General features: G+C 43.2%; 1 protein-coding gene across 3 annotated transcripts in view; it reads right to left on the minus strand.

Moving 5' to 3' along the window:
• The window catches only part of USP34 (ubiquitin specific peptidase 34), a 272897-nt gene extending 260129 nt beyond the window's left edge, over window positions 1-12768 (minus strand). For 2 of the 3 annotated variants that reach the window (XM_048842773.2, XM_048842771.2), the window contains exon 1: window positions 12462-12767. In XM_048842773.2, the coding sequence (XP_048698730.1) occupies window positions 12462-12504 (43 nt within the window). In that variant the 5' untranslated portion in view covers window positions 12505-12767. Of the gene's footprint in view, window positions 1-12461 lie in introns of all 3 variants that reach the window. The other variant, XM_048842772.2, reaches the window with a different exon arrangement.
• Between the last annotated feature and the right edge of the window lie 11384 nt (window positions 12769-24152).

A 24152-nucleotide genomic window follows, 5' to 3' on the forward strand; every position in this document is an offset into this window, starting at 1 on the left:
ACCAGCCCTCAACCCCCATCACATCACTAAAAAGAATCACAGAACTGGAAGGGACCTTGAGAGGTCATCTAGTCCAGTCCCCTGCACTCAAGGCAGGACTAAGTATTATCTAGACCATCCCTGACAGTTGTTTGGTCCAACCTGCTCTTAAAAGTCCCCAATGATGGAGATTCCACAACCTCCCTAGGCAATTTATTCCAGTGCTTAACCACTTTGACAGGAGGTTTTTCCTAATGTCCAACCTAAACTGCCCTTGCTGAAATTTAAGCCCACTGCTTCTTGTCCTATCCTCAGAGGTTAAGAACAATTTTTCTCCCTCCTCCTTGTAACAACCTTTTATGTACTTGAAAACTGTTATCACATCCCCTCAGTCTTCTCTTCTCCAGACTAATAAACCCAATTTTTTCAATCTTCCCTCATACATCATGTTTTCTAGACCTTTAATCATTTTTGTTACTCTTCTCTGGACTTCCTCCAGTTTGTCCACATCTTTCCTAAAATGTGGTACCCAGAACTGGACACAATACTCCAGTTGAGGCCTAATCAGCGCGGAGTAGAGCGGAAGAATTACTTCTCATGTCTTCCTTACAATTCTCCTGCTAATACATCCTAGAATGTTGTTTGCTTTTTTTGCAACAGCATTACACTGTTAACTCATATTTAGCTTGTGATCCACTACGACGCCCAGATCCCTTTCTGCAGTACTCCTAGGCAGTCATTTCCTAGGCAGTCATTTCCCATTTTGTATGTGTGCAACTGATTGTTCCTTCCTAAATGGAGTGCTTTGCATTTGTCCTTATTGACTTTCATCCTATTTACTTCAGACCATTTCTCCAGTTTGTCCAGATCATTTTGAATTTTAATCCTATCCTCCCAAGCACTTGCAACCCCTCCCAGCTTGGTATCATCCGCAAACTTTATAAGTGTAGTCTCTATGCCATTATCTAAATCATTGATGAAGATATTGAACAGAACTGGACCCAAAACCGATCCCTGGAGGACCCCACTCGTTATGCCCTTCCAGCATGATTGTGAACCACTGATAACTACTTTCTGGGAACGAGTTTCCAACCAGTTATGCACCCACCTTATAGTAGCTCCATTTAAGTTGTACTTCCCTAGTTTGTTTATGAGAAGGTCATGCGAGACCATATCAAAAGCCTTACTAAAGTCAAGATATACCACATCATCTGCTTCCCCGCATCCACAAGGCTTGTTACCCTGTCAAAGAAAGCTATCAGGTTGGTTTGACACGATTTGTTCTTGAAAATCCATGGGGACTGTTATTTATCACCTTATTATCTTCTAGGTGTTTGCAAATTGATTGCTTATTTATTTGCTCCATTATCTTTCCGGTTACAGAAGTTAAGCTGACTGGTCTGTTGTCCAGGTGTCCTTATTTCCCTTTTTATAGAAGGGCACTATATTTCCCCTTTTCCAGTATTCTGAAATGTCTCCCATCTTCCATGACTTTTCAAAGATAATTGCTAATGGCTCAGATATCTCCTCAGTCAGCTCCTCGAGTATTCTAGGATGCATTTCATCAGGTTCAGGTGATTTGAAGACATCTAACTTGTCTAAGTAATTTTTGACTGTTCTTTCCCTATTTTAGACTCTGATCCTACCTCATTTTCACTAGCATTCACTATGTTAGACGTCCAATCGCCACCAACCTTCTTGATGAAAACCGAAACAAAGAAGTCATTAAGCACCTCTGCCATTTCCACATATGGTAGCATTGGGGTTGTTTGGGTGCCTTAACTATATATTTCAGTAACATAACATGTTTGACAGGTTTCAGAGTGGTAGCCGTGTTAGTCTGTAACAGCAAAAACAACGAGGAGTCCTTGTGACACCTCAGAGACTCACAAATTTATTTGGAAATAAGCTTTTGTGGGCTAGAGCCCACTTCATCGGAAATTCATGTTTGAACTTCCTTTAAATTAAATCCTAACTCTGCGTTTCATGCATACATAATACTTGGGATAGAGCTAACTGCTACATCCCTGTAAGATATTTTACTAAATTTCTGATATATATTCTCAACTCTTAACTCTATCTTAACAATTTTTTTGTATTAAAAACATCATAGGCGAATAGCAAACAAGAAGCCCAATGAAAATATTACCATACAATGTAATGATCTGATTATATGAAGTATTAATTTTTTTATATTAATTTTTATGGCAATATTCACCAGTATACTGTATAGCTGTTTTATGTCACTCTGGAGCAGCACAAAGCAGCAGAACATACTTGCCAGATCGCTGGCATTTACAACTACTTTGCATTGCCACAGTGCAAACCAGCTGCACTGCAGATCCCAGTTTCTCCTTAGCTCCTGTCCTCCAAAAATCCCCCAACTCTTGCACCTCCCTACATTTCACAGCACATACCATCCAACTTCTCCCTCCTCCTTGTATCTCACACTCCCTTGCACACATGCAACACACCAGTTCCCCCCCCTTCCTGTTCCACTCACCCTTCCACATATACACCTTGTTTCCCCCTCCTACCATCTGCTGAGGAGATCTGGTGCAACAGGTAGCCTTTCAAAATACATATATAGGATTAAGTTTTGTTTATTTTTCTGCCATTAGTTTTTGAAACTGAAAGTTTAGATATCAGCGGAGGCTGGTATATAAAAATCTCCTCCTCCAGAAAAATTTCAAAACTGGTGCCACCTCCAATGATTCTCAGCTGGACTGAGATCATAGCTGCCCTCAGGTAAAATGCCTTCTTTCAAAACGGCCACAGCCTCACAATGTTTTCAGGGAGAGTTAAGCAAGTAGTCTGTGTCCTCTGTCCTACTAAGAACAACTGGAAATGGCAGCTACCATGAAAGAGGGCAGTTCTAGGTGGAATTATTTTAAGTAGAACATAGCCAGGAATAAAACAGGAAGCCGGGGGACAGAATGAAGAATGGGGAGAGCACAGAAATTAGGAGAGAAAGCGAGGCAAAGGAAAAACATACACATAGAAAAATAAAAGAAAACTCTGAAAGAGAGGACAGACAAGAGAAGAACAATGAACAAGGTAGGCCACAGATCAGGGAAAAATAAAAAAGAGAAAGCGGGAACTACATATACAGGGTAGAAAATATAGGAAAGAAAGGGGTAGCGACTTAAAAAAACAAGAAAGGAGATTCACAGAGGCAGATACTTCTCACACCCCCCCCCACACACACACACACACACAGTCAACCTGTAGAATTTGATGCCCGGGGATGCTGTGAAGACCAAAAGTAAAACTGGATTGAAAAAAGAATTAGGTAAGTTCCTGGAGGATAGATCCATCAATAGCTATTAGCCAAGATGGTCAAGGACGCAACCCCATGGTCCAAGGTGTCCCTAAACCTCTGACTGCCAGAAGCTGGGACTGGACGATAGGGATTGGATCACTCGATGCTTGCCCTGTTCTGTTCATTGACTCTAAAGTATCTGGCACTAGCCACCGTCAGAGACAGAATACTGAGCTAGACAGCCCATTGGTGTGACCCAGCATGACCATTCTTATGTTCTTAAGAATTAGAATTATGTTCTACAGTTTAAAATTTTAAAACTAAACATTTAAAATTAAATTTGAAAGTGACAACCTGTATTAAGGCATAACTTACTATAATCATTAAATACAAAAAAATATTAAGCAGTATATGTTTGCTACCAAATTTTAAAGAAAATCAGGCCACTGAACTGGTGGAAATTCCTGGCTAGGCACCTGGAACCAGAGTTGGAGTTCTAAACCAGCTTTTTACAGCAATAGCCTCCTCTGCAGGTGCGGAGAGACTATTTTCTTTTCAGCTTATTCAGCTAGTTCAATTCAATGACTAGTTCAAACTAGGTTTCAGAGTAGCAGCCGTGTTAGTCTGTAATTGCAAAAAGAAAAGGAGTACTTGTGGCATCTTAGAGACTTAGAAATTTATTTGAGCATAAGCTTTCGTGAGCTACAGCTAAGTGAGCTGTAGCTCACAAAAGCTTATGCTCAAATAAATACGTTAGTCTCTAAGGTGCCACAAGTCCTCCTTTAGCTCAAAGTAAAGAGCCCAAATGGGAGATGAAAAAGCAGAAGAGCTCGTTTTCCTCTTCCAATCTATGAATGAAAACTGGATCTGAGAAGATGAGTTCTACTACTTCTAAAATTTTGAAGGGCATGGTGACTAGAAACAATCAGTTTAATTCATCAACTGCAGATACTACTACTTTTGTTAGTTTTAAATGCCAAATGGCTTGATACAAATTTTCATCCAAGGAGGCTGACACAAATCTCAAGTAAAAAATTAAGCATTGCTTAGTAAATAAGAGCTGCATCATTCACCATCTTCTAACATAATAAAAGATGGAAAAATTAAGAATCTGAATAATGTAAGTTAAGCTAAGTAGATGCTTAAATAAATTTATACAGATATAGTGTAGCCTCCTGGTTAGTAAAAAGTAGTACCAAAATTTGCATGAAGGCTAAATGTAGTTGTAAATAATAAGTTTTAATGGCTATCAGCTAATATGTATAAATCGCTCTTTAGGAAAATAACTAAAAGGTACCAGTGCAAAATACAATTAAAAGCAATTAATTTAAGGTTGCCTACTTGCTGACTTAAATCGCTTTGCATTAAATCAATCCACCCTGCCCATCCTACTCTAAATCAGACAGACAACCACTCATAACATCAGGGAGATGTTGAAGCAGCAGAACTCTTACAGCAGTGGTGGGCAACCTGCGGTCCGCAGGCAGCCTGTCAGGGTAATCCGCTGACGGGCCGCCAGACAGTTTGTTTACAACAAACTGGCCACTGCTTCCCGCAGCTCCCATTGCCGGGAACGGTGAACCACTGTCTGGAAATGTAAACAAACTGTCTGGTGGCTGGCCAGCAGATTACCCTGACGGGCCGCAGGTTGCCCACCACTGTCTTACAGGAATCAATGTTGTAATGAGCTGCATGGTCAGGAACTTTTATGGAAGCACAACACACCTGGCACATGTCTCAGGATCTGCTTGGAACATCCACAAGTTTAAAGACACCAAACCCACTTCTTGTTAAACAGAGTGAAAATCAAACACCCCACAAAAAGTTGGAAGAAAACTTCTTGGGACATCCATAATAATATTAAAGCTATTTTATCTTGTCTCCTTAATTCTATTTGAATAATTTACTCATGTAAACAAGAAGGGCTGTTACTGTAGAGACTGTGCAGAATCATGATCAGGTATATGGAAAGAAGGTGGCCCATCAAAATACTTCTATCTTAAAAAGATCCACAACATGAAGAAGTTTGAGAGTCACTGCTATAATGTGATTTCCCCAATACCATTTTCTACTATAAGAAATGTATCTCAAGATTAAATCATAATACTCATTATATACAAGAGAAAGGTTGTAGTAACTGCTTGATTTGGTTCATAACACGATAAAACTGAGTAGAATTGGATTTACGTAACTAATCTTCAGCATTAATAATAGACTGGTTTGTGTAATGGGAAAGACCTATCTTCAGTAGTATAAATCAGACAAATTTCAGGACAAAAGAAAAAACAGTGTTATTTTAGATAAGACCAAATAATGGCAAATTCTGAAAGTTGCATGCACAAAAAATTAATGACAGGTTTCAGAGTAGCAGCCGTGTTAGTCTGTATCTGCAAAAAGGAGAACTTGTGGCACCTCAGAGACTAACAAATTTATTTGAGCATAAGCTTTCGTGAGCTATAGCTCACTTCATCGGATGCATTCAGTAAATGCTCACGAAACCTTATCTCAAATAAATTTGTTAGTCTCTAAAGTGCCACAAGTCCTCCTTTTCTTTTTACAAAAAACTAAGGCAGCTTTCTAATTTTGGAAACCTCTTTAAGCTAGAATTCTTACCAATTATAGAGTGCTTTTCATCTTCAAAGTGCTTTACAATTACAAACATTAACGTGAAAGTTTAGACATTATCTTTTACTCTCACCTTAGTTTTTGCTTTTTAAAGTTATTGTTTTCGTTTATTATGTCAGTTTTATTAAGGGGGAGGGGGTCTCTCTTGCCATTTTACTTTTATGTTTCTTCTTCTTTCCTGGTTATTGTCACCTACTCAGAGCCAGGCTCTACAAAGCTCACAGTCACAAGCAACCCCTGGAGAGGGATCTATTAATGTAAAAAGAACAAGGAGTACTAGTGGCACCTTAGAGACTAACAAATTTATTAGCGCATATGCTTTCGTAGGCTAAAACCCACTTCATCCTTCTATCTTCATAAATGATCTGGAGGATGGTGTGGATTGCACTCTCAGCAAATTTGCGGATGATACTAAACTGGGAGGAGTGGTAGATACGCTGGAGGGCAGGGATAGGATACAGAGGGACCTAGACAAATTGGAGGATTGGGCCAAAAGAAATCTGATGAGGTTCAATAAGGATAAGTGCAGGGTCCTGCACTTAGGACGGAAGAACCCAATGCACAGCTACAGACTAGGGACCGAATGGCTAGGCAGCAGTTCTGCGGAAAAGGACCTAGGGGTGACAGTGGACGAGAAGCTGGATATGAGTCAGCAGTGTGCCCTTGTTGCCAAGAAGGCCAATGGCATTTTGGGATGTGTAAGTAGGGGCATAGCGAGCAGATCGAGGGACGTGATCGTCCCCCTCTATTCGACATTGGTGAGGCCTCATCTGGAGTACTGTGTCCAGTTTTGGGCCCCACACTACAAGAAGGATGTGGATAAATTGGAAAGAGTCCAGCGAAGGGCAACAAAAATGATTAGGGGTCTGGAACACATGACTTATGAGGAGAGGCTGAGGGAACTGGGATTGTTTAGTCTGCAGAAGAGAAGAATGAGGGGGGATTTGATAGCTGCTTTCAACTACCTGAGAAGTGGTTCCAGAGAGGATGGTTCTAGACTATTCTCAGTGGTAGAAGAGGACAGGACAAGGAGTAATGGTCTCAAGTTGCAGTGGGGGAGGTTTAGGTTGGATATTAGGAAAAACTTTTTCACTAGGAGGGTGGTGAAACACTGGAATGCGTTACCTAGGGAGATGGTAGAATCTCCTTCCTTAGAAGTTTTTAAGGTCAGGCTTGACAAAGCCGTGGCTGGGATGATTTAATTGGGGATTGGTCCTGCTTTTGAGCAGGGGGTTGGACTAGATGACCTCCTGAGGTCCCTTCCAACCCTGATATTCTATGATTCTTTTTGCTGATACAGACTAACACGGCTACCGCTCTGAAACCTACTAATGTAAAGAACCTATTTTCATTTTTTTAAAATTGCTAGCCTGTCCCCTTACAAAGAATACCTACCTTATGTTTTCACGGCTATGTAAATTGATTGCTAGTTTTTAAAAGAAACAAGCAGCAGGGCTCCACTTCTCCCACAGTTGCACTAACACACTTTTTATATAAAAGTGAGTCAGTTATCCCAACAAATCCACCCCACAATCTTCTGGAAGGTTCTGCACATAGAGACGTGATAATGGTGGACAGGAAACGATTTAATTTGGCCACAATAGATACAGCAAAATGTTTTACAGGCCTCTCCAAAACTACAAAGGCTGGCTCTAGACAAGTAAGATCATTAACTTCCAAATTTAATGATAACCACTGAATGACTAGGAGAGGTGTAGCAGGATTCTGCCTACAACAGTTGCAAAACAAGTACTCTGTATTTTCAGTATTTTAATTTTTTCATATTATTGGTTTGAAAGGAAATGTGTTCAATATCCACAAACAGGTCACTGGAACAGTATTTACCACACTAAATGTGAGAAAACAGGTTGAGATTAAAATAGTTAGGTGTTAGTGATATACAACCCAGAGAAACCAACTAAGTACCATGAAATCCTTTTCAGGCTTTGTCCACACTACACAGCTTTTAGCAACACAGCCGTGTCACTACGAGTCAGGCAGCGTAGCCGCTGTTTGTCGGCACTTCTAGCAACAAATTTCCTCCACCCACAATGAACAGCGTTCGCATTGTTGACAGAAGAGCGCTCCTGCTGACAACACGCTGTTCACACTGACACTTGCCGCAGCAAAACTTTTGTCTTTCCAGTGGGGCAGGGCGGGTTTAGCACCTCTGAATGACAAGTTTTGTTGCTCAATTGCCAGTGTAGACATAGCCTTAGTGATATTTTTTTCCCGTAACAGAAAATTAAACATTAAGTGTACTGGAAAAATTTGGGATTTTTGTTCTACTTAATTGTAAGTACAGTTTTACTGTGTTAAAGGTTCAGTAAAAGGAGGTTTCACTGCACACAGAATGTTACTAGGATTGCCTCATCCTCCAGGAAGGTCTAGTCCTCATGCATTACTAGATATGTATTATATCCCTTCAAGAGCATTTGATAGAAGGCCAAACCAGCTGTCTTCAGTACCTAAGTTATAAAAACTAGCAAAACCCCTGAAGTTGGTTTCAAGTGTTTGATAGGTTTCTAGTTTAAAAATGCATCAATTTATTTTGTAACAAATTTTGCAGACCATCTGAGAATTCTGAAGGACATGAAGCTGCCTGTAAATATTTTATGATATGCCCATCTGTTTGCTAGTTATTGTGCTGTTTGGAATATGATTACAAGACAGGGGAGAGGTTACTATCTATGCAGGAAGGGAGACAATTAGTTAATAGCAACTGCTGTGAAGTCTAACCCTGACCCCCGGTTGGCCACATAAATTGGTTTAAGCAGATTCAAGAGACAATGGGGAAACAAATAATTTTGGAACTAATCAAAAGATAACCCCTAAAGAACAGGGGAGAGAGAGAGAGAAGCAGCAACTGCAGGGAAGGAGGCCAGATGAAGACAACAGGCCAGTTACCTGAAGGGGTGCACTCAGATGTGAGAAGAAGTCAAAGGTGCAGCAAGCCCTGACCAGTGACAAGAGTAACCAAGAACAGGCCTTTGTAATGTTTGCCGAATAAGAAAGACAGCCATTGGAGTTTATAAAAAGTCACTACACTCTGTATGCACAACTCATAAGTTTGTTTTGTTTTTTTAAAGATGCAAGACTTATAAATATATTCCATTCTTAACTCTTGGAATATTTACCATTTTTAGTCTGGTACCCACATGAATCCTTAGGAGTATGCACGTACAACATTTTCTGTTTTCTCCAGAGAGTTGGTACACAGTCACAGTATACAACATAGCAGCTGTAAGTGTTATCACACCACATGCTGTAAATGTATACCAAGTATGCACATGTTTCTAGGCTCATAAGCTCTTTGAAGCAGGGACCATTTATTTCAAAATGTTTGTACAATGCCTAGCAAAACAGGGTATTACACAGCTAAGTTTGACATGCTTAAATGTAGCACTTAAGCTTTGTATTTTAAAAAATAATTACGCTGATCACTACCGTTCATGAAAAACTACAATTTTTTTTAAATTATGGGCCCCATATTGCTACATTTACTCAAACTGAGTAGTATTTACTCATGTGTAGACCCATTGACAAATGCTATAGGTTACAGAATCAAGCCTAAGGACCTGAGATCCTGCAATGAGCGCTCTCTGTGCAGACAGATCCCTGTACCAATATAGAGGTCATTGCTGGACTGGGGCTCCAATCCTGCAAACACTTATGCACATGCTTTATCACACTGAAGTCAAACAGGACTACTAATGTGCTTAAAGATAAGCTTGTGCATAAGTATTTGCACTATCAGACCCTAAATTGGTAAAATTCATCTTTCTGTCCTTCCCAAAGCAGGCACGGCTCTATGAACAAAAAAGGGAATTCCTATGTGCTCTCAACAGAGCATCGAGGCTCAGCAGTCTGTTTCTCTGTTGAATCTCCTGTAATACAAACAATTCCAGATAATTACATCATGAATTTTTAAGTAAATAAAGACAAAAGGCAGAAGTATTTTTGCATGGAGGTTATGATGTATAATAACTGCCCTCTAACAGTGAAGCAAGATGATGCCATTGAACTTCAGTTTACATTCTTGGATCTCTGTCAAGATACTAATTCAGTAGTTTTAGTACAGTTAAGCGGCAACCCCAAATGCTTAGCAGACAGGAAAGAAAATTGCTAGGAGTCTCTGGCTCACACATTTTGGGCATCATTCTTATGATGATTTTTCAAAATGAGGAGTGCAATGATTTTTTTGGTGCATGTAAATTAAAAATTCATGTAAATAACGCAAGGGCTCTAAAGTAAAGCTATACAAATCAAGATATTAATAATAAAGCTAAGACTCCCTCTTCAATTCACTCTATTACATTTAGGTTTTCCAGGTAGCTTATATATTGCACCACCAGTATTTTAACGTCTAAACACAAAAAATTATATTCAGCCTTATTACAAATGACATTGTTTCTGTGCGTTTAAGACAGGCTTTTTATGTTGTTTGAACAGAGTTTATAGAGGTTAAATGTAAGACAACAGTAAAGCGTAATTTTCCCCAGGAAATTAACTACCAAAGTCATCTTCCCTTTTCAAATTTAAGAATAGCAAAATCACATCATTAATATATCGAGAACCTACTACCCTATTTACAGATAAGCCACTCTTAAAAAGCAAAGGCATACATCAAACACTTATCTTTAATTAATGATCAAATTATCTGAACCCCAATTAAAAAATGGTTTCCAAACTAGATTAATTATAGAAATCAAGTAACACTAGGCTTCACACATTGAAATGTATGTTTTATTCCAGCCTAAAACATTAACATTCAATGTTAAATCAACATTCAACATACCAATCTTTATTAAACTTATACATTGAAGCCATCAGGCCACTACCAAATGAATTCTCTCTTCCAATAAAGTTATCAGACTAATACACCACTGATAACTGAACTAGTCCTACAGTCAATCTGTTAAAGATCAGCTGTTTGAAATAAACTGGCAGATCAAACACACAATCTACATTTTATCAAATTTTGCCCTACTCTCCACCCCAAATATTGTACTGGGGGAGGGATGATAGGATAGCATATGTATGCAGAATTGTTGTAGCCCTGTTGGTCCCAGATATTAGAAAGACACACAAGGTGGGTGAGGTAATATCTTTTATTGGACCAACTTCTGTTGGTAAGAGAAGCTTTCAAGCTTAAACAGAGCTGAAGTTGGTCTAATAAAAGACATTACCTCACCCTCCTTGTGTCTCAGGATAATAATGATTAACATAAGTAAACAATGCAAAACATGCACTGCTCAAAACATGATGTTAAAATTACAAACTTGACCAAACCAGCTAGTAAAGTGATTTTAACAATCAAGAGTTGCCTGAGGTTAACTTGTAATCTGATTTACTCATGTCTCCAGGCCGTCAGGCCTACTGACACTTGGGTTTATAACTAAAATATTTCTCAAAAATAGTGATGTTGATCATAGCTAAGTTGCAAGGGTTTACAGCAAGAAAAAAGGGGGCACTAAAACACATGTAAACAGAGACAGATATGTATGTATGTATTTTAAAACTGAACAACCTCTGTGATCAGGCTTCTCAGGAGTTAAAAAGGAAATGAGTCCTACGGCAGTACTTGTAAAATGCTCTACATTTCACTCCATCACAGTAAGATCTGCCTCTAAACTGTGTATACATTAATATCTAAATGGCATTTATTAAATGTAAACCTTTTCAAACTTGCTTCTAGTCACAGATTTAGACAGATACGTTTATTAAACGACCCAGCATCTCCATACCAAAGGTATTTGATGAAGTTGATTTATTTATTAAGCACTGCCTACGTACACAACATTACAAAACACGGAAGAGATACTGGGCCTGCCCCCGACAGCTTAGCTAGAACCGGTTCCAAGAGATGCCCAAGGCCTGCTGCACAGGAGGTGAAAGATGCTTTGTACCAGATTGGGCTGGGCTGGGGTGAAGGGCCTACCCCCCAGGGCTGCAAGCGTGCGGGGGGCCCCCCAAGGTAACTCCCACTTGTGATGCGGAAACTTTGGAAGGAGGCAAGAGCCAAGTCTCAAGATCTGAAACACCAGGGAGCTCGCCGGCCCAAGAAACCGTTTCAAAGCAGGGACAGACGCGTGTCAGGGCCGGGTCCCCCGCAGCCAGCCCCGTCTGAAAATAGCGACACAAGACTGTTGCCCAGCCGAGGACCTCACTCTAAGGGTGGGGGGGCGGATCATCCGCCCAGCCAGAGCCGCCTTGCCTGCTCACAGGGACCCTGCCCAGGCCTGGCCTCCAGCTCCTCAGCCACGGGAGCAGCTCGCAGCCAGCTCTTCGCCCGGCAGCGCTAGGCCTCGCTACGGCTTCCCAGGCCGCGATGGAAGGAGCAGACTAGGCGGCCCCGGGAGGGGCCCTTGGGGGAGGCCCAGGAGCGTTACAAGGAGGCGCGACCTCGCTGCACTGAGGGGCCCAGGCGGGGAGAGTTGTGACCCCGCCCGGGGCCCAGCCAGACGGATGGTCCCTACCCCGTACGGAGGGGTCTCCTCAGCCCACCCCCGCTCTCCAGGAGGCCCAGCCGGGCGGGAAGGCCGTTATACCCCGGCGGGGGGTCCCGGCCGGGCGAGGGGGCGGCCGCACTTACTCTCATTTAACACCTCCAGCAGCTCGGCGCAGCTCTCACACATTGTTCATTAACAGCAGCAGCCGCCGCCGCCGCCTCCTCCCGACCATTGATTGATCCACTCGGTGCTGATTGATGATTGATGGGGGGCCGGGCGGGGGGAGAGGGGCCGGCCTGGGATCCGGGCGGGGGGAGGGGGCGGCTGATCAATGCAAATGAGCCTGTGGCGGCGGCGGCGGCGGCGGCGGGGAGGAGAAGCCGAGTCACTCACTGGCTCCCAGGGACTCCACACGCCGCCATTTTGCTGTGGGGGAAGGAGGAGGGGGGCAGGGCGCTCGGGCTCAGCTCGGCTATTTCCGACCAGGCAGGGGACGGAGGCAGCCGAGTCCCGCCGCCCTCGCCCCTCCCTCCGGGGCCGGCCCTCTACCCCTCCCACCCCGGACGGAGCGCGGGGGTGGGGCGGAAGTCGGGGCCGGAAGCGTAAAATGGCGTCGGCTGCAGCTGCTCCTGGCTCAGGCTGCCCCTCCCCCACCCGACTACCAGCCGAGTGCCAGGGCAGGGGGGGCTCCCCACAACCCCCCCCACACCCGAATGCCAGTGCACGCGGGGGGGGCTCCCCTCAACTCCCTCTCCCCCACCCGCGTCCCCTCCATGGCTTCAGTGAAGAGCGAGCTGCTCTGCCAAACGCACCGGCTGCCTGGAGCCATTTAATTTCACGATTCTTACTCCTGTCATCAGTGAGAAATCTAACATTTTCAGAAAAAAGTCAGGCTTTGGAACAATATTTTATTTCTTTAACACTTCAAAAAAAAATTTTAAAAGAAACCTAAAGTTTCCACAAGAATCTAGTTCTGACATCTTGCCTTTGCAGCTACCCATGTGCAGTCACTTATCCTAATCACATATTCAGCCTAAGTCTCTCAACCCACGCGTTCATTTAAGACATGACTTTTCAGATAAACCTTGCAGTTTTCAGTACCTGAAGAGGGCACCTATGGCCTGAATGTACCTTTACCAAAACATACGTCTATTGCAGGTATCACATGGTCTCCTTTGACTGCTCTTTCCCAAAACCCAGTATTTTCTACATTTTAAAAACTGCTTTTTCGTTCATGTTGTTCCACCCCATGGTGAAGTAGTGTATTGTTCTACATAGATTTACATAACCGATATTCACAGGCTATGTGCCAAAGAATAGATGCAATGCAAAAGTTGGGATTTTGTGGGCCCCACTCTGCTTGTTGACATATATGACCATCGCCATGTTGTTGGAGAGCAGTTGGACAGAGCAGGAGTAGAGGAGTTGCAGGCCAGGCAAATGGTGTGGAGTTTGAGGACATTCTCACTTCCCTAAGCAATCAGAGGCCCTGGGCCATGTGGCTTTCCACATGCACTCTCCAAAATGCCTAAATCAGTGAGCTTTGACTGGAGAGCTTGGAGAAAATCTCTGCTTGGTTACCCCACAAGTGTGCATTTGTCTCTTCATATTGAGGGAGAGGTGGACCGGATATTAAACCCATATACTGGCCAGATTTGACAAGGGCCAGATGGTACTGCTCGGGGGTCCTAGGCTGGGAAGCTGGTGATTAGAGAGCTTGCGTGTAACTGCATGTGGGTGTATCCCCACTTGTGTGAATGTTGGTGAAAGTGCAGACTGGAAGGCTTTGCAGCTTGTCACAGAAGTAGTGTGAGAGGGAGCCCAAGCTATTGGATCAGGGGGGCTCAGTGGTACCTCAGTTCCAGGTGGCACCCTGCAGGGAACCCATCACATGCGGTTCTCTGTGAAGGAGTCAAAAGTTTTGTCTAGAGGAACGGTGGGTGAACATAGAAGCGGTAGAGGTGGTAGACTGCCGCAGATGGCGGTGAGGTTGCTCAGGTTAGCATTGGGGGTAAGATTGATATGTTTTTCGGGGGTGGGGCAGGAGGAGGATTGGTTTTGCCTACAAGTTGGGCAGGGGTGTAGAGGCCCAGGGATCAGAGGGTGGCTCTGGAGTCTTTTAGGGAGTGAAGGGACTTATCAGTCTTGTCACTGAAAAGTTTGTGGTTACTGAAGGGAAGGTCTTCAAGGGGAGTCTGGACCTTCTTAGGGAAGCCGCTGGATTGTAGCTATGAGTCGCAATGGAGCACCACCCCAGAGGCCAGCGATCAGGAGGTGGTAGCTGTGGCGTCCTCTGCAGCTTGAAATGAGACATCCATGAGCGACTGAAAGTCCTGTTGTTTCTCCAGGGGAAGGAAGTCGAGGAACTCTGAGCTTGGTATATGAATGGGAATCATACTTGGCCAGGATAGCTTGGTAACTGGTGATACGGAATTGGAGGCCCACAGAAGAGTGAACCTTACATCCGATAAGGTCAAGTTTTTTGGCTGCCTGGTCCGGGGGATGGAGTGAAGGTGTTGTTAGGGGACACGCTCCATGACCACCAGGGAATTCAGAAGCAGGTGTTGAAAGAGAAAGTCCATATCCTTGGGCAGCACAGAGTAGTGGGATTCAGCCCGCTTAGGAGTAGATGCAGGAAGCCACTGTATGCCAGACTGCCTGTGGAGGCTGAAGGATGGCATTAGGAATGGGTAAGGTAGTATGAGGAGGACCTGGAAGCTGAAGACTATCCAGGAACTGGTCCTGTGGGTCCTGGACATCCTCCATGGGAAGGTTGAGGACAGTGGCTACATGATGAAGAAGGGCCTGATATTGAGCATGGTCGGCTGGAGGCAAGAGAGAGGGAGGGATGAGTGCATAGTTGGGTGAGGAAGAGGCACCCGTAGGGACCTACAGGGCCTACAGTTCCGGCAATGCCTGTGGCATGAGCAGATCGGGCGGATCAAGGATGTCCGAATGAGCACTGTAGGCGGTGGATGGAGAGCGTTGACGGGCAGGCAAATCATGGGTTGGCAAATTGTCCGGAAGCTGGTGGGTAGGGCTGCCATCTGGGGTGGCAATGGGCTGGCGAGAAGGCAGGATCTGCATCAAAGAGTCAGTCCGAGTCTGATTCCGGCAGAGGCGGAACCGTTGTAGCAGCGGGAGGCAATGGAAGGTGGTCCATCAATAGGAAAGGCTCCTCAGCTGGGGACAGAGGATCAACGGTAGCCGCCAGTGCGGGCCGCGGTGTGGAGCCAGCAAATGGGAGCATCAGCTCAGCCATAGCAGTCAAGGGGGACAGGTGTTCTGGTGTGCACAGAACTGAGTGGGAGAGAACGGATAGTCCCAGTGAAGTGAACAGCAGTGGAGGCAAGGGCTGGGGAGCAGTCACCAGGGCCGAGGTTGATGTTGTCGGAGCACGGTGCCTGGACTTATGCTTCGAGCGAGACTTCAGGCACGGCTCAGGGAGGAAACGCTGCACTTGTGGGCGGACTCCATTGGGGGAGCCACCCTTGTGCCCATGTGTACTTCTTATGCACACGATGCTGTTTGGGCAGATGCAGGACGGGATGGGAGCTGGACTGGCTGCTGGGGTGGAGCAGTGGTCCGACGGATCCATTGGTGCCTGATTCTGTGGCGCACAAGGGCACATTGTTTCTTGCATCAGGAACTTACCGCAGCGAAGCTCATGAGCTTCCTGGGTTCGGAGCGGGAAGGAGCTGCAGATAGAGCAGCACACAGAAACATGAACTTCACCGAGGCAATAGAGGCAGCATTGATGCTTGTTGCTCACAGAAAATGAGCAAGGGCAAAGAAGCACAGTACTTAAACCTGGCTTGCCTGGGCATAATCCCCGGCTGAGGAAGAGTCCCGCCAAGGGGGAAGGCTTTGATTCCAATTCCTAATCTAACAAATGGACTATTAACAAGCTGAGGAATGGGGAAAAACGAGGACGGACAACTATACTATGAAGAACAATATACAGCAATAACAGGAGAAGCGCAGTACTCAAAGCAAGTTAAGACCACTGAGGAACAGGGGGTTTCAACTCTGGCCATGCAGTCAGTGTAGATTTGTTCCTGTGCTTCTTTAGGGAGTTTCTTGAGCAGATGATATAGTTTCTTTTGGTAATCCTCAGTGGGGTCAGAGGGTAATGGCCTGTACAATGTGGTGTCAGAGAGTTGTCTAGCAGCCTCTTGTTCAAATTCAGACCTATTCATGATGACTATAGCACCTCCTTTGTCAGCCTTTTTTATTATGAATGTCAGAGTTGTTTCTGAGGGTGTGGATGGCATTGTGTTCTGCACAGCTGAGGTTATGGGGCAAGTGATGTTGCTTTTCCACAATTTCAGCTTGTGTGTGTTGGTGGAAGCACTCTGTGTAGAAGTCCAGTCTGTTGTTTCGACCTTCAGGAGGAGTCCACGCAGAATCCTTCTTTTTGTAGTCTTGGTAGGAAGTTTCCTGTGGGTTAGTGTGCTGTTTGGTGGTGTGTTAAAAATATTCCTTGAGTCGGAGACATTGAAAGTAGAATTCTAGGTCACCGCAGAACTGCATCATGTTTGTGGGGGCGGTGGGGCAGAAGGAGAGGCCCCGAGATAGGACAGACTCTTCTGTCGGGCTAAGAGTATAGCTGAATAGATTAACAATATTGTTGGGTGAGTTACGGGAACCACTGTTGTGGCCCCTTGTGGCATGTAGGAGTTTAGATAGTTTAATGTCCTTTTTCCTCTGTAGAGAAGCAAAGTGTGTGTTGTAAATGGCTTGTCTAGTTTTTGTAAAGTCCAGGCACGAGGGCGTTTGTGTGGAAGATTGTTTTTTTAAGAAAGTTTCTAGTTTTGAGAGTTCATTCTTGATCTTCTCCTGTTTGCTGTATAGGATGTTGATCAGGTGGTTCTCCAGTTCCTTTGAGAGTGTGTGGCACAATCTCTCACTATAGTCTGTGTGATATGTTGATTGTAATGGATTTTTTACCTTCAGTCCTTTTGGTATGATGCCCATTTGTTTGCATTTGGAAAGGATGATGTCTGTCTGTATCTTCACGAGATTTTTCATGAAGTTGATGGATTTCCACTTCATATGGCTAAATTCAGTGCCTTGCATGGTGACAGGTGTCACAGTGGTAGCCATGTTAGTCTGTATCAGCAAAAACAATGAGGAGTCCTTGTGGCACCTTAGAGACTAACAAATGTATTTGGGCATAAACTTTCGTGGGCTAGAACCCACTTCATCAGATGCATGGAGTGGAAAATGAAAGGATGTGAGTTGCCTTACCAAGTGTGAGGTCAGTCTGACAAGACAAATCAATTAACAGCAGGATACCAAGGGAGGAAAAATAACTTTTGAAGTGGTAATGAGTGGCCTATTTCAGACAGTTGACAAGAAGGTATGAGTAACAGTAGGGGGAAATTAGTATTGGGGAAATTAGGTTTAGGTTTTGTAATGACCCAACCACTCCCAGTCTTTATTCAGACCTAATCTCAGGATTCAGTGGGAGTGTCTATCCTGCAATGTAAACCCATGCTTAAGCCCAGGCTCAAGGCTAACTCAGGGCTGAGATCCAGGGCTGGAGGGTCTGAGCTTGAATGAAGCCAGGATCCAAGCTCTGAGCCCTGTTGCTTTGCAGTGTTGACTGAGGTCCCAGGATTCAGCTGGAAGTATCCCACAATTTTGTGGGACCACTTCCTTAGTCCTTGCTATCCCAACAATCAGTAATCCATTATACTGAAAGTGGAAGCCACACTCCCTTTGCAAATGGTAGCAGCTCAGGTCAGCATAAGAACAGCCATACTGGGTCAGACCAAAGGTCCCTCTAGACCAGTATACCGTCTTCCGACATGAATGGCCAATGCCAGGTGCCCCGGAGGGAATGAACAGAACAGAGAATCAAGCAATCCATTCCCTGTCGCTCATTTCTAGCTTCTGGCAAACAAAGGCTAGGGACACCATCCCTGCCCATCCTAGCTCATAACCAGTGATGGACCAATCTTCCATGAATTTATCTAGTTTTCTTTTTAACCCTGTTATAGTCTTGGCCTTCACAGCATCCTCGGGCAAAGAGTTCCACGGGTTGACTGTGCGTTGTGTGAAGAAATACTTCCTTTTGTTTGTTTTAAACCTGCTGCCTATTAATTTCATTTGGTAACCCCTAGCTCTTGTGTTATGAGAAGGAGTAAATAACACATCCATATTTACTTTCTTCACACCAGTCATGTTTTATAGACCTCAGTCATATCCTCCCTTTAGCCGTCTCTTTTCCAAGCTGAAAAGTCCCAGTCTTATTAATTTCTCCTCATATGGAAGCCGTTCCATACCCCTAATTATTTTTGTTGTCCTTTTCTGATCCTTTTCCAATTCCAACATATCTTTTTTGAGATGGGGTGACCACGTCCGCACACAGTATTCAAGATGTGGGTGTACCATAGTTTTATAGAGAGTAGGGCTGTCGATTAATCGCAATTAACTCATGCAATTAACAAAAACATTAATTGCCATTAAAAAAAATTAATCACGATTAATCGCAGTTTTAATTGCACTGTTAAACAATAGAATACCAATTGCAATTTATTAAATATTTTGGATGTTTTTTTACATTTTCAAATATATTGATTTCAATTACGACACAGAATACAAAGTGTACAGTGCTCACTTTATATTATTATTACAAATATTTGAACTGTAAAAATGATAAAAGTAGTATTTTTCAATTCACCTCATACAAGTACCATAGTGCAATCTCTTTATTGTGAAAACGCGACTTACAATGTAGATTTTTTTTTTGTTACATAACTGCACTCAAAAACAAAACAATGTAAAACTTTAGAGCCTACAAGTCCACTCAGTCCTACTTCTTGTGCAGCCAGTCGCTAAGAGAAATAAGTTTGTATACATTTACAGGAGATAATGCTGCCCGCTTCTTATTTACAATGTCACCTGAAAGTGAGAACAGACGTTCGCATGGCACTTTTGTAGCCAGAATTGCAATGTATTTACGTGCCAGATATGCAAAACATTCAGATGCCCCTTCATGCTTTGGCCACCATTTCAGAGGACATGCTTCCATGCTGATGACGTGTTAAAAAAATAATGCATTAATTAAATCGGTGACTGAAGTCCGTGGGGGAGAATTGTATGCCTCATGCTGTGTTTTACCTGCATTCTGCCATATATTACATGTTACAGCAGTCTTAGATGATGACCCAGCATGTTGTTTGTTTTAAGAACACTTTCATTGAAGATTTGACAAAACACAAAGAAGGTACCAATGTCAGATTTCTAAAGATAGCTACAGCACTCCACCCAAGATTTAAGAATCTGATGTGCCTTCAAAAATCTGAGAGGCACAGGGTGTGAAGCATGCTTTCAGATGTCTTAAAAGAGCAACACTCCAATGCGGAAACTACAGAACCTGAACCACCAAAAAAGAAAATCAACCTTCTGCTCGTGACATCTGACTCAGATGATGAAAATGAATATGCATCGGTCCACACTGCTTTGGATTGTTATCGAGCAGAACCCATCATCAGCATGGACGCATATCCTCTGGAATGGTGGTTGAAGCATGAAGGGACATATGAATCTTTAGCACATCTGGCACGTAAATATCTTGTGATGCCAGCTACAACAGTGCCATGCAAATGCACTTTCAGGTGACATTGTAAAGAAGAAGCGGGCAGCATTATCTCCTGAAAATGTAAACAAACTTGTTTGTCTGAGTGATGGGCTGAACAAGTAGGAGGACTGAGTGGACTTGCAGGCTCTAAAATTTTACATTGTTTTATTTTTGAATGTAGATTTTTTTGTGAATAATTCTACATTTGTTAGTTCAACTTTCATGATAAAGAAATTACACTACAGTACTTGTATGAGGTGAATTGGAAAATACTATTTCTTTTGTTTTTTTACAGTGCAAACACTTGTAATCTAAATATACAGTGAGCACTGTACACTTTGTATTCTGTGTTGTAATTAAAATCAAATATTTGAAAATGTGGAAGACATCCAAAAATATTTATATAAATGGTATTTATTATTTTTTAAATTGCACGATTAATCACAATTAATTTTTTTAATTGCTTCACAGCCCTAATATAGAGGCAATGTGATATTTTCTGTCTTATCTATTCCTTTCTTAATGATTCCCAACATTCTGTTCGCTTTTTTGGCTGCCATTGCACATTGAGTGGATGTTTTCAGAGAACTATCCACAATGACGCCAAGATCTGTTTCGTGAGTGGTAACAGCTAATTTAGACCCCATCATTTTATATGTATAGTTGGGATGATGTTTTCCAATGTGTATTACTTTGCATTTATCAACATTGAATTTCATCTGCATTTTTTTGCCCAGTCACCCAGTTTTGAGAGATCCTTTTGTAGCTCTTCACAGTCTGCCTGGGATTTAACTATCTTGAGCAGTTTTGTATCATCCTCAAATTTTGCCACCTCACTGTTTACCTTTTTCCAGATTGTTTATGAATATGTTGAATAGGACTGGCCCCAGAATAGACTCCTGTGGAACACCACTATTTACCTCTCTCCATTCTGAAAATGGACCATTTATTCCTACCCTTCATTTCCTATCTTTTAACCAGTTACCAATCCATAAGAGAACCTTCCCTCTTATCCCATGACAGCTTACTTTGCTTAAGAGCCTTTGGTGAGGGATCTTGTCGAAGGCTTTCTGTAAATCTAAGTACACTATATCCACTGGATCCCCCTTGTCCACATGCTTATTTACCCCCTCAAAGAATTCTAGAAGATTGGTGGGGCATGATTTTCCTCTACAAAAACCATGTTGACTCTTCCCCAACAAATTATATTCATCTATGAGTCTGATAATTTTGTTCTTTACTATAGTTTCAACCAGTTTGCCTGGTACTGAAGTCAGGCTTACCAGCCTGTAATTCCCGGGATCACCTTTGGAGCCCTTTTTAAAAATTGGCATCACATTAGCTATCCTCCAGTAATTTGGTATAGAAGCTGGTTTAAATAATAGGTTCCAAACTACAATTAGTAGTTCTGCAATTTCACATTTGGGTTCCTTCAGAACTCTTGGTGAATACCATTTGGTCCTGGTGACTTATTACTGTTTAGTTTAATCAATTTGTTCCACAGCTTACCTCCACTAATGACAGCATTAACCCATTCTGTTCTGATCACCAATCTGCAAGCACACTATCAGAGAGCCTCCTGGTTTTGCAAAAAAGAGCAAACCTATAAAGCTATTTGCAAAACAAGCTGTTTCCTGGTAATGTGCAGGGCATGCAGTAAAGTTTTCCCCCGAAGTGCACCATGGTCTTAAGGATAGAGTGGCCACATTTCAGGGGCAGGGTGGTCGGGGAGAAAAGGCCTGCTAGGGACTCTGGGATAATGTTACTTTGACTTGGGTCTGCACACTGCAGTGTGGATGCCAGAGCCCTAGGTTCAAGCACGGTTCAGAAAATTCTTGCCCTAGGGTTAAAATACAATGTAGATGCTCAAGCCCAGTGTTCCCTAACATAGGTCACCTGACTCGAGTCCCACTAGCCCTGGGCTTACATTGCAGTGTAGACATACCCAATGTCTACAATGGAGTGTGGTAAGTCCAAATCCCAGTCTTGCAGTCTATAATGGGTCATTTTTAGTGTACACAATTGTGTGCAGCATCAGACACTGGCTGATTCAACCAAGGCAGTACTTCTGGTAAATTGGTACAGTTATCCAGAAAGGTTGGAATCCATTGCAGTGGAGAATCCTTGATTTCACTAAAAGGAAACTTGTACAGAGAAATCTCCTTTTTTGTATCTCACCACTGGTAAAAGTTAAACTTACTTGTGAAAGTCTACAGCTGGCTAAAATGCTCACCACCAGTTTAAATGATATATATTTTTGAAGGGCCACATATGATAGATTTTTTCAGTCTGCTCAGTGCATATAAATGTAAGTGGTTCCCACCCCTCCATTTAAATTTCAAAACTAAACTAAACTAAACTCTTGCAATTATACTTCAGTGACTCAAACAGGGTATTTGCATGTTTAACCATTTGTTTTATAAGCCTTATGTTTCAACCAACACAACTAGACTTTTAAGTCAACATCTTGTGAGGATGAAAAGTCACAACATTTGACTTTCCCTAGATTAGAGAGAATAAACTGGAAGTAATTTCTAGTGATGTATATTAGGACACATATTTAACATGTTATATAACAATAGGTAACTCTCAGGTACAGCTGAGTCTTACTAAGTTTACAATGAAGAAGATGTCTAACTGGCTTTTCAACATTTCAGTGGATGAATTAAACTCTCCTTTGTGTGCTATATTGAATAGAAAGACATGAATGTTAACAACTACTGTGGGGTGTGGTAAGAATCATAGTGCGTATATTGAAAGATTCTGGGGTCCCAATGTAGAGATGAATCTCAGGCCAGGTCTGCTACACTGGCAAAAATGTCTAATGTAATATCAAGTTGGGGGACTGATTTTTTTGCCATATTTCTATACTGGCAAAACCCCTAGTGTGCATCATCCCTCTTGTGTTGGGTGGAGGTGGAGCTGATGCTTTGGTGTCTGACCCTGAACGAGAGGATCATCAAGTGCCATCAACACCTAAATAGTCTCACCCTGGTGGGACAATGGAGGTTATTGGCAAATCCATTAACTTTTAATGACACTCTGTCAGCACTTCCACTCAAGGGATGACAGAGAAGGTAAGAAAAGAAGAGAAGGTATCGCAGACTGATTTTTTAAAGAGAGATGTCTTTCTAAGCCAGGGGGAGATGCTATCGGCAGAATGAGAAAATAGAACAGGAGAAGATTGGGCAGGGAGGGCCTGGACACCTAAAAGAATGCTGACTAGGACCAAAAAGGCTCTCAGGAATTGTGAGGAAACTAAGGGTATCTTTACAGTCCGATAAAAGATCTACAGCTGAGCTATTGCTGCCTTAGGTTAGCTGACTTAGCCCTGGTCTAGACTACAAGTTTAGGTCGGATTTAGCAGCGTTAGATTGGTTTAGTCCTGCACCCATCCACACTACAAAGCCATTTTTTCCAACTTTAAGGGCTCTTAAAACCGTTTTTTGTACTCCTCCCCGATGAGGGGATTAGCGTGGAAATCGACCTTGCTGGGTCCAATTTGGGGTAGTGTGGACACAATTCAACGGCATTGGCCTCCGGGAGCTATCCCAGAGTGCTCCATTGTGACCGCTCTGGACAGCACTCTCAACTCAGATGCACAGATAGACAGGAAAAGCCCCACAAACTTTTGAATTTCATTTCCTGTTTGGCCAGCGTGGTGAGCTCATCAGCACAGGTGACCATGCAGTCCCAGAATCACAAAAGAGCTCCAGCATGGACCGAACGGGAGGTACTGGATCTGATCGCTGTATGGGGAGACGAATCCGTGCTAACAGAACTCAGTTGAAAAAGACGAAATGCCAAAATATTTGAAAAAAATCTCCAAGGGCATGAAGGACAGAGGCTATAACAGGGACTTGCAGCAGTCCCACATGAAACTTAAGGAGCTCAGGCAAGCATACCAAAGAACCAGAGAGGCAAACAGCCGCTCCGGGTCAGAGCCCCAGACATGCCACTTCAATGATGAGCTGCATGCTATTGTAGGGGGTGCCCCAACAACTACACCAGCCCTGTGCGTGGACTCTGTCAATGAACTCTCATGCAACAGGGATGCGGATTTTGGGGATGAGGAAGATAAGGAGGTTGAAGCACAGCAAGCAAGCAGAGAAACCATTTTCCCTGACAGCCAGGAACTGTTTTTCACCCTGGATCTAGTACCCTCCCAACCCACTGAAGGCGGGCTCCTGGACCTAGAAGGCGGAGAAGGGACCTCTGGTGAGTGTACCTTTGTAAATATAATACA

Source organism: Caretta caretta, chromosome 3, assembly GCF_965140235.1.
Source record: "Caretta caretta isolate rCarCar2 chromosome 3, rCarCar1.hap1, whole genome shotgun sequence".
In the NCBI taxonomy this organism is placed as follows: domain Eukaryota; kingdom Metazoa; phylum Chordata; order Testudines; family Cheloniidae; genus Caretta; species Caretta caretta.